Raw genomic sequence first — 12,500 nt, forward strand, 5'->3', positions numbered from 1 at the left:
CAAGACCAGAAATTTTGAGTAAACGATATAGGTCGATTTAATCGACCCCAGTGCGTGACTGGTACTTTTTCTTTTTTTCTCGTGAAAGGTAAAGTTGACTTCGGCAGTATTTGAACTCAGAACGTGAAGAACCGAAACTAAACAACACAAATGCAATTTGTTCGACGCTCTAACTATCCTGCCAATCCAGTAACCTAATAATTAATGCTTACACTATATTTTTATCATTAATTTAACATTTATTGTGGAGGTGTAAACTTGGTGGAATAAATTACTGTCAATAATAATAGTTTCTTATTAAAATACATGGCCGTCTTTTACAGAATAAGTTATTGCTACTCTTTAACTGTCGAGAAATCCAAAGTTGATCCTCACAGGAATACAACTCAACGTAATTACTCATTCTCTACTGCATTTCGTCTGGAGCAGTCCAGGTCATTTCCACTGTTATAATGATAATACATCTTTTTACTATTAATATTCAAAGTAAGCTACCTGCGAAAGACAAAATTAATAAGGTCAATTACGAGACAGATTTCGAAAATGTAGAAGTGAAAAGAATGTGTTAGTAACCTTATTCTAGTGTTCCATTATTATCACCTGAACAGTGAAATCTATGTCAAATAAACATTTATGTAACAGATTATTATTATACTTCATATGACATATTTCCCAGTAAACAATATAAGCAGGTTTGAGCTCAATACTGTCCTCCCGTCGCCGCCCTGTAACTCTAACTGAGCTGCCTCTCGCATAGTGGAAGAGACTTTGGTAAATAATCTGAATTCCCCAGCAAGAAACAGACTATTGAGAAGAACGCAGCCAGTCAGCTAAGGTAAATAAAACAACAAATATGTAGGGAGGAGGTGGAGGAGGAGGAGGTAATGCTTGTTTATATTTGTGTGTGTGTCTGGTTTAGGCCAGAGGTCGAAGCAGAGAAGTATTTCTTTGTGCCAAAAATAAAGTGAACGTAGAAATGGTAGTAGAATCCAGCAAATATTGAGTATCTATAGAGAAAAAAAAAACGTATTGACAAAATCGATAGAATAAACAAAGAACGACAGAGAAGAAAAAAAGAGGAAGATGAGAGAGAGAGAGAGAGAGAGAGAGACGGAGGGGGCGGTGAAATGCTTCAGTTAGGGAGTGGGTGGTCGGCGGATCTCTGTAGCAAGCATTGAATAACGACGCAAGCACATGCTTATCGACAGCACCCTGATAAAAGTCACGATAAAAGTCACGTTTTGAGCCTCGTTGGACGGCAGCAGAGAAAGTCACAAAACAAATTAGTGAAAACAACTATCACCACCACCATCACCTTCAATGAAATAAAGCATCAACTAAAAGTACACTAGACACTATTTTGAAATTTATTATGTAACTGAGTGTGTTTATTATGTACTTAGTTTGAAATTGTTTGCTAAACATAGGGAACACCTAAAAATGTACTGAGAAAGCGGGAAATGAGAAGTTGATACATTCATGCATCTCTCAAAGGCGTTTAAGAAACATGGTGAAAACCACAAAACGAAAGAGCAAATTTTAGAATTGACTCCGAAAGAAAAAAAAAAAAAAAGGCTACTGCATCTTAATATTGATGTGTGTTTTGGGGGTTTTTTTTTCTGAAATAATCATTTTTAAAGAATACCTAGATCCTTTATTATTGTCGTTTGCAACAGTTACTATTCGCTCAGTAAACAAACTAACGATTATTTTAGTTTTAGTTGATATTCCTTCACACACACCTCACATGTACACATTCTAAGCAACAATAATAATAAAAAAAAACAGAGACAGGAGGTATACACTATGAGGTGTAAGGGATGTCTTAAAATACATCTGTGATAAAATTATTAATAAATGCATATTAACTATATAATTGCACAAAAATGCTGGCGAAGGTAATGACAAACACACACACACACATATATATATATATATATATATATATATATATATATACACACACATACATACACGAGAAAGAGAGAGGTAGAGGGTAAAGATAAGGTGACCGCCAGAAAAGAGCGATGTGTCATAAATAGCAAGACGAGAGGTCAACAACATCCTGGACTTGTTGATAAACAGCCTGCTGCGAAGATTGTGTAAAAAAAAGACTGGTCAATACCAGTAAACAATAACAAGATCATAAATCTTAGACATGAACTATCTTGAGACAAGCATTGTAAATAACACATCTCTACACGTGTAAGCATGAAACACATAGACACAAATGTTCAGGTAACTCCGCAGGACATGCACACACACCTATAGATATATGTACATACACACACATATATATATGTATATACAGTTATATACTTATAGATATATATACAATATACATATATATTCACACTCATGTGTGCGTAGATATAGGTAGATAGATAGATACAGTTAGGTAGATATTTAAATATAAACTATACGTGTGTGCGTATATATATATATTATATATATATATATATATACATACACACACACATATATCCATATGTATACATATATATATACACACATACCTATATATATATACAGATATATACATATACACACGCATATATATACTCATATATACATATACACACGCATATATATACTCATAGATATGTATACACACACACATATATATATACTCATATACACACACACACACATATATATACTCATATATACACATAGATATGTATACACACACACATATATATATACTCATATACACACACACACACACATATATATATATATATATATATATATATATATATATATATATATATATATATATATATATATATATATATATATATATATATACACACACACACACACACACACACACAAGAGCATAAATTATATAAGTATATTATATTATGCTAAGATAGCTGCGTGTTATAATTGTAATTCGCAGTTAGATAGCAGTCTGCCAGGGGTAAAATGAAACTGATAATTTGTTTTAAATTCATATGAAAAAACATTAAGACTTCCTAGAAAAGTATTAAAGAGAGAAACGCTGATAATTGCATAGATTATCAACATTAATTAGCAACAATTTAAAGACCATCGTAATTTAAATAACCTTAACGTAGAGTGTAAGGGAGAGAAAAAGATAGGCCCAGATTGCATCTTTTTTTTTTTTTTGTCTTTTAATACCCAAGTAAATTTCAACTGTGTATCTGAGAGTTGTTTATTCCACACCGCCCCAGAACGAGGGAGGAGACATTTAATCAGTCTTTCCAACCGTGACCATCCAGTATATATATATTTTTTCACTCTTCTAGGCTATCCAATCTGTCTTTCCACTGACAGACAGTAAGGCGAGATTTAGGCTCGTGTGTCCGAATTTATGGCACCGGGGTAGAGGCTGCGTCGGTGTCAGCCATGCTATATTTTACCAAGGAGGACCCATCGCTAATTTTTTAAAAAAAAACCTATATAGTACAGTTGTGTATGTAAGAGGGTTGCCTAATATACATATCAATAAAAACAGTCTTCCGCATTATTCAGTTGCACTGTAAATATTTTTATATATATTAAATTACCAACGGTCACTTTAATATCCACCTTGGTGGACAGAGGGAATTGTAAATATAAATGATGATTTTTTTTTAATTGTGGAAATGACCAAAATAAAAATTGATAAAGCAGAACAGTATGTATAGAGAATATATATATATATATATATATATATATAGATGTACATTATTTATACACATACATTATACATATATATATGCATGCGTATGTGATAAATTTATATTCTTTACCACTCTATAAAAAAATAATAAACCACGAGGGATGTCGATTTGTTTGGGCTGATGATAAAACTGAGTGGAGTGGGAAGGTAGAGAAATTAAACACACACCACAGAGATATATATATATATATATATATACAGACACACATATACACACACAACACAGTTGTGGTGGTGGAAGATGAAGTGTTGTTGATACAAGAGACTAGCGTGACCGAAGAAGCAGCATACACTAAAGACAGTGCCACCCACACAAATCAAAACCAGACAAAGAGCAACCACAGAACTGCGGGCAAAATTAAAAATATATATTTATATTTGTATGTAATATATACAGACAAAAAAAAAAACACAAAACAAAATTCAAATGATCTGATAACTTGTTTTTTTTTTCCTTTAAAGAATTAAATTACGGTATTTCTTTAAACTTTCAGCATCAATAATTACATTTGTGTGTGTGTATGAGTGTATATAAAATTTCATTTAAAATATGCATTTTTCAAATAATTATATGGTCGGGAAGGGGAACACCAAATGTATTTATGTCATATATATATATATGTGCATCATACATGCATGTGTGCGTATATATGAAGTACATATCTATACACCTATGTGCATCTATATCTATATGCATATATTTGCATGCATCTGTGTGCACATATGTATATACATATACGTGAATCATACATCTATATGCATATATTTACGACCTTGCACATATTTCTATACACACAAATATAACCATATAGATGTAACACAATATGTGTATATATACATATATATATGCATGCATATACACACACATATATTTTTAAAAAAACAGTGTCATAGACAAAGAAAACATCTGCATTTTTAAAGGACAAAAATAATGAACGATCATGGTAATAATGATAATACTAATAATAATAATAATATCTGAATAGAATTAGTTAACAATAGTAACAAGTACTGGATATCTGACGTGTACACGTTCGATCCGAGAACGCAGCTATAATTTACACATTAAATATTACCAAAAAATTTACATTATCACTCCGTCTCGGGGATTAGTATATTTTTCCATGCATTATTATTATTATTATTATCATCAGTATTATTATTATTATTAGAATAGAAATATAGCAAACGAAATTGTTGTTGGAAATCACAGATACTATTTGGAAAAATATTAATCGACCTCCAGCCATGAAACCATGGGTAAATTAAACTTATGGTTTATTTACTGGTTATAGAGAGATCGCTATTATCTCACCACCGAAATTATATATATTATACACACACATATTCCGTAGCCACTAGTGTTGTCTTGCCGGGTTGTGCGGTTTGTTGTTCACACTGATATTTACCATAGCTACTGAAACTAGCCATTTGGCTTCCTCTTTCAATAGTTAAAATATATACACACACAAACTAACCATATAGATGCGCATGGAGTGTATGCGTGTGTATATATATAAAGGAATGCCTATATATATAGATACACACACACACAGACTCACATGTACGCTAGTTTACCCTCACCGTAATTTAGGTTCACAGATAAATTATCTCCTTGCATAAAAGAAATATATATATACACACATATATATATGTGTGTGTGTGTGTGATGTGTGAAAAATGCATGTACATATGTATGAAAGTGAGTGCATGAGTGATGTTTGTGTGTATGTTTTTGTGTGTGTGTGTGTGTGTGTGTGTATGTATGTGTGAGTTAAAATCCACACATTTGAAATAATGTACATAAAATGTTAAGTCAAAAATAAATCATACAGTTACATCACAAAATAATTCACATTTGTCCCTAAAACTGTTTTGCTGAAATAGTAATAGTTGTTGTTGTTGTTGACGTTCTTGCTGAAATGTACAGCAGCTGCCGGTCCCGACAGAGACCATGCCATTGTGTCCTACAGTAGTACCATTATTATTATTATTATTGTTGTTGTTACTACTATTAGTAGTAGTAGTCATTATGGTGCTACTGTTAGGATTGTTGTTATTGTTTGTATCATTATTAATGGTTGTAGAACCAGTGCTTCTATGTAATCCATACAGTCGACGCACAGCTTCCTGAATTAAAGTCTGTGTAGAAAGCAATTTTTGGTGATGCCTGTAGTCTGTATTACAACCGTTTCTAGTCCGGACATCTTCGATATACACATAATTTTTCCTCCTCTTGCTGACCACGTTCCTGTGGTTCAGCCGCTTCACAACCCATTTGTTATTGTTGTCATTATTATTGAAGTTGCCGTGCCGCCAATTACTTTTCACTCGGTTTAGATGTCTGTCTCGAACGGACGGTAAAACGTAAGGCAACCAGGTGCCGGCTGTGGCAGCTTTGCAAGGTTTAGTTGGTATTACCATGTTGTCGTGGTCGATGGGCACATGTGCCTGATTACCGCCACTAAAAGTAGGATGGCGACTCGGCATGCTGCTTGCTGAAGGAGAAACCGACTTCAAATGGTGACCGGTTTCGCAATGGTTATGTTGATGTTGTTGTAACTGTAATGTTTCCTCGATGCCACGAGTTAACCATTCGATATCTTTTAAATCCGTTTGATTCGAAGGGCTTACATTAACAGCTCCCATGCTTTCTAACCTGATCGGCATATTTGCTACGATGTAGTCTCCGACAGCGTAACTAAGGAGTAGTGGCCTATTTCTGTGTATATTTATATTTCACATTGATAAAAGTTCTTGTTCAAGCGAACAGCCAATACACGACCAGCTACAATTAACCACGACCAATAACGTCACGTATAGGCCAATTAAAAATCCTCGTTACTTACTTCCCTTTGAACTGGCTAAAAATTTGAACGCTTCACTTTTGAATGGCATTGTAGTTTGTCTGTTGACATAGACATGTTACTACGCGTCAGGAAATAAAGCCAATGTTTTTTTCAAATAACTTTCATGTTATTCGAAATTTTTCGTTTTACTTTCATATTAATATTAACTGAAACATTCTTAGTAAACATTATCTTCACACTTTATTAATATTCATTTTGTAATAAATAATTTTTATTTTGTAAACAAAGCCTCAGCAATGGCGTAATATATTAGCTAGTTTATTCAGTAAACAGTAATATCATATTTAATAACCCCCTTCCCTAAAGCGGGTTATTATATTTCGATAGTGTTTTATTGTTGTTTTGCAAACAAATAAACATTTTTGTACTCATATAGTGATTTATTGCAGTTTCAAAACAATCGGTTTAATAATCTGTAATAATGTATACCGGTGGCAGCTGTTTATGTTTATATATATTATGCCGGTTCCATCTCGAGTGAGACTTCTTAATGCTCTTGGTGATGTTAATAATAAACAAAACTAATTAACGAAAACTTTCATAATTATATAAGTAGTTTCTTGATGGAAGTTGCTTGTATTGTTAATTGTATTCATTGTACTTTGCAGTAGTTTGCATGTTTAGACAAACAACACATGTTGCTTTGCAATATAAGTCGCCATTGTCTACTGAGAAGCGGTCACATTTGGAATAGAGAGGATAAACATAAACTAACGGTCAACTAAATTCCGTTCAGAGAAATATAAAGAAAAAATAGGGGTATGAAGCTAAAAACCGGCGTGCTAATGAGAACACAACATATACTTTCATTATATTTTTGTATAACCGCCCTACGATGGAACCATTTTAGGATTGCAACGCATTCCAGAGTTATCAATCACATGGGATGTATATAATGTTTATTGTTGTTGCCACTTGTATGGGGTTATTGGGACAAGGCGTCAGTGAGCAACTTTCTAACGAATATGGATGGCATCGTCATCGAAACTATGCAAAAGCAAGTCGCAGCATCTGTCACCTGGCAGAAAATAGTTCTTGATTCTTTGGGTCAGTGTAATACCCAATGTGCGAATGACAATATCAATTCTGTATCAACAAATACCATGAAACTTTAAATAGCGCCTTATAATACCAAAATAGTTATTTATCAGTAAGATTTGTACTCGAAAAATCCTTAACCAGAAAATAATGTTGATAATCTATTTTTAAAAATCTAGAATGAAACACTAAATCGATAAGTCTCGAAGATTAAATTAAAAGTGAAAATGTTTGTCGAGTTCATAGACATAATAGAGAACGTAATATTTCCTTTTACATCTTTTTACTCAATAAATAACTTGAAGTTGGTAATATTTCGAGAAAAAATCTTGGTTTAGTATATTATTTCTCTTCACTTCCCTTACACAAGTGCAAACTGTAAACACACAAGTGCAACATATTCTTACCCTCACCTCCAAAAACATCTGAAAATATTTCCATGGTGTCAGGAAATTTGGTGTTTCCTTTAAATAATATTATTTATTTTCCCGCACAAATAATTAAGGATTAGTTTTCAATTAGCACCATGTAAATTCTGACCAAAATGTTACAACAAATTAATGTTTTCCACTCTGTTACTGTAAAAGAAAACTTTAAAATGTAACTGTAAAATAGCTATTTTCTTCTCAGCAACCCCAGTCATTAAAAGGGGTAACCGGGAACTTCAATCAATCATACAGCTATTTAAAAGATATCTTAAGGAGAGGGTTTTTTTTTTTTTTGTCGCTAACTCTATAGAAACAATTAAGAATATGATACAGTACATAAAGCTGTGAGCTTGTTTATGGTCCCTATTGACAACCTGACGATGCAAGTGTTTTGTCACATCAATTTTGATTTTAAATTTAAGACTGAAGGGGCAACACCTATGATCATAACAGGCTGTCCTAGACTGAGAAGACTGATGAAGTTGATGTTCAATTTAAATTATAGATTGATGATTGCAGGAAAATCAGGAATTTTTGAGAGTTACAATTGTGGGGAGAAGGATTGTGAAAACACATTTTGAGTGCTGCCTTTGAGGTAAGATAAAATAATAGTGAATATTTTGTGTGTTCCCTAGGAGGTGAAACAAAGAAATAGTGACTCAAGAAGGAGAAATAGATAAAGGAGGAATCAAACAACTAGTTCAAATAGATAGAAGCCATTGTAGTAATGATAGAAGAAACACAGAGAGGAAACTGCACCTCTGTGAAATAGTTGTTGTGCACTGGTCATAAAAGTACTGCTTTTAACATTTCTTTTTATGTAGTGTAGCAGACAAACCAGTTCATATATGTAAGGGGTATTCCAATGTAGGTTTAAAATGAATGAATGGCTATAGGCAACAAGATACAGACACCGCATCCTTGTATCAGATGGTTAATCATCTGACTCCATATCACAGGCAACTACATTATATCAGATGATAACATGCAGAGGACGAATGGTGAGGGTCTTTTGGATAATATATTCTTACCACAATTTCTAAACCTGTGTTTCAAGACATTGTTCTTTAAATGGTGCAAGCAAACTATTCACAGTCCAACACTTATATACCAATAGTATTTTAAATGAAGGTACATCCATTCATGAATTTGGGTGATAAACTTCTTTCTGTGTGAAGACCATGGTGTGAATAAACTGTGTGTGTATTATAGATACTATAATATTCACATTTACTAAATCCAGCAGGTTACTTATTTGTATTGTGGAGGCGCAATGGCCCAGTGGTTAGGGCAGCAGACTCGCGGTCTTAGGATCGCGGTTTCATTTCCCAGACCGGGCGTTGAGGGTGTTTATTGAGCAAAAACACCTAAAGCTCCACGAGACTCCGGCAGGGGATGGTGGCGAACCCTGCTGTACTCTTTCACCACAACTTTCTCTTACTTCCTGTTTCTGTTGTGCCTGTAATTCAAAGGGACAGCCTTGTCACACTGTGTCACGCTGAATATCCCCGAGAATTACGTTAAGGGTACACGTGTCTGTGGAGTACTCAGCCACTTGCACATTAATTTCACGAGCAGGCTGTTCCGTTGATCAGATCAACTGGAACCCTCGACGTCGTAAGCGATGGAGTGCCAACAACTTATTTGTATTGTACACTGTATGATACCTGTGTATGGACAGAAACATGTCAGCAAAACATAAGCTGTGACATGCAAAGGCTTGAAAGAAATGAAGCCAGCATGCTCCACTGTATGTGCATGTACAATAATGTGTAAATGCATTGACAGAGAAATTGAGTATAAGAGGCATTAGTTGTAATGTGTAAGAGAGAAGACTGTGCTTGTATAGTCATGTGATGTGTATGGATGAGAACAGTTGCATAAAGAAATGCTGATCTCTAATTGCAGAGGGAAACTGTGGAAGAGGAAGACCCAGGATGATTTGGGAGGAAGTGATCAGAAACAACGTTCAGATGTTGAGCCTCAGGGAGGAGATAACAAACGATCAAGACAACTGGCAATATGCTGTGCTTGAGACGACCTGCCCAGCAAAGAAAAATCCATATCTATGATCCCTTCCTCCTCCCACAACCAACCTGTGCTCTCCACTGCTGTTTCCTCTTACTCCCCTCCATTCTCCTTCATGTGCTCACCTACCTACCTACCTGCACACAATATACCCCTATCAAACCCCTTCCATTCCCCCACCTCTAGCTCCCACTCTCCTTTCAAAATCTTGTGAAGTCCCCCACCTACCCACCCTCTCCAATCCCCACTTTACTTCACTAAATATACCACCCTTTAACTTAGATGTATGGCCCCTACTTGCTTTCTATCACCTCTTCACCATAATGATAATAATAATGATAATGATGATACATACAATGGGATTCCACACTTTCTGTCTACCAAATTCACTTACAAGTCTTTGGTTGGCTTTGAGTTATAATAGAAAACACTTGCCCAAGGTACTATGCAGTGGGATTGAACCCCAAAACTATATAGTTGTAAAGTGAACTACATAACTAAACAAACCACACCTAGGTATCTCCAATTAAAAAATTTTGATTTCATCCTGAATATCTTGCATGCACACATTGTTTTTCACACATAGACCCATAGCTAAGAGATCCTTAATTGGGAACTACTGAGCCTTCACACTAGATACACTAATGACTCATTTAGATATCAGAGATTTCCTCAAAATGACTTGTGTAATCTTAAATAATATGGAACAGACAGAAAGCAGATGAAAACAAAAAAAGTTAGAAGTACATTACAAATAACAACCAACCAACAAATAGTAGTAATCTTGTGTGTATATCTAACTTCCAATATAACAAATGAGTTTATTGTTTGGATATGAATTCAGTATTCCATGAGATTAAATAAATGAATAAACAAGAGCTATTTTGACAATATCATATTCTAATTATGAGCGGGGACCTAATTTGCTTAGTACCAATTACTGAAAGGAATGAGGATTCTTAAATGTCATTTGTTAATTGTAATCTATAAATGTTGCATATATGCTTGCACATACACAAATACACTCACACATGCATATATATATATATATATATAGACACACCTACTTGTTTTTACTACTGACTGTATACTCCTACATAGAAAATATCACCTTCAAGTTTACAAATGTGGTTCTCATCCATAGACTGTCAAAATATCCCCTGCCAAACATGCCCCTACTTCCAGAGATTGAAATCTGACAAACATCCTTCAATGTGGATATGACAACTTGATTTCCACCAACTTTGCCAAGTCCCTATCAGTACATACATCACACAAAACAGGCCTTTTCATTGTACACATCGCAAAAAACAATCTTACACCAAGATCTACTCTTCGTACATATCACACAAACTAGTCTTATGGTAAGGTACCATCACTAAACAGTCTTGTACCAAGACTTTAACACAACAATCTTACATCAAAACCTTATCACTGTACACATCATGTAAAATAGACTAACACTGAGGCCCTATTACTATACATATCAAACTAAATCATTCTATCTTGCACCAAGACCTTATCACTTTGAAAAATAATGCAAAATAGTCCTCTTTTGCACCAAGATCCTTTCACTACAAATATAACAAAAAAAAAAAAAATAGCAGCATCACCCCCACAGCCCCTCTACATTTAGCAGTCAAAGTCAGAATCCCTACAATCTCTGGTGATATATATCATCATCATCACCATCATCATTTAATGTCTGTGTACCATGCTAGCATATGTATATCATCATCATCATCATCATCATCGTTTAACGTCCGCTTTCCATGCTAGCATGGGTTGGACGATTTGACTGAGGACTGGTGAAACCGGATGGCAACACCAGGCTCCAGTCTGATTTGGCAGAGTTTCTACAGCTGGATGCCCTTCCTAACGCCAACCACTCAGAGAGTGTAGTGGGTGCTTTTACGTGTCACCCGCACGAAAACGGCCACGCTCGAAATGGTGTCTTTTATGTGCCACCCGCACAAGCCAGTCCAGGGGCACTGGCAACGATCTCGCTCGAAAATCCTACAGGAGCCAGTCAGGCGGTACTGGCAACGGCCACGCTCAAAATGGTGCATCTCATGTGCCACCCGCACAAGAACCAGTCCAGGGGCACTGGCAACGATCTTACTTGGCTTGCCTGGTCTTCTCATGCACAGCACATTTCCAAAGGTCTCGGTCAGTAGTCATCGCCTCGGTGAGGTCCAATGTACGAAGGTCTTGCCTCACCACCTCAGCCCAGGTCTTCCTGGGCCTACCTCTTCCACGGGTTCCCTCAACTGTTAGGGTGTGGCACTTTTTCACGCAGCTATCCTCCTCCATTCTCACCACATGTCCATACCAGCGCAATCGTCTCTCTTGCACGCCACAACTGATGCTTCTAATGTTCAGCTTTTCTCTCAAGATACTTACACTCTGACGGGTATTCACATTGACATTACACATCCAACGGAG

The 12,500-nt window shown here is 35.3% G+C and overlaps 1 protein-coding gene and 1 long non-coding RNA gene across 2 annotated transcripts in view; one reads left to right on the plus strand and one right to left on the minus strand.

The window, feature by feature from the left end:
- LOC149135337 (uncharacterized) overlaps nt 1-6,500 on the minus strand; it is an 8,502-nt gene extending 2,002 nt beyond the window's left edge. The window contains exon 1 of the mRNA XM_089354333.1: nt 1-6,500. This exon is cut by the window's left edge and continues 2,002 nt beyond it. Coding sequence (XP_089210459.1) covers nt 5,519-6,361 — 843 coding nt within the window. The 5' untranslated portion in view covers nt 6,362-6,500 and the 3' untranslated portion in view covers nt 1-5,518.
- Nucleotides 6,501-6,757: 257 nt separating this feature from the next.
- Nucleotides 6,758-11,658, plus strand: LOC149135338 (uncharacterized). The gene is made up of 2 exons (XR_016242364.1): nt 6,758-8,622; nt 9,936-11,658. It is a non-coding gene; the product is annotated as an uncharacterized LOC149135338 (long non-coding RNA).
- Nucleotides 11,659-12,500: the final 842 nt, after the last annotated feature.

The sequence above is a fragment of the Octopus bimaculoides genome, chromosome 6, assembly GCF_046866305.1.
Source record: "Octopus bimaculoides isolate indiv1 chromosome 6, ASM4686630v1, whole genome shotgun sequence".
NCBI classification, from domain to species: domain Eukaryota; kingdom Metazoa; phylum Mollusca; class Cephalopoda; order Octopoda; family Octopodidae; genus Octopus; species Octopus bimaculoides.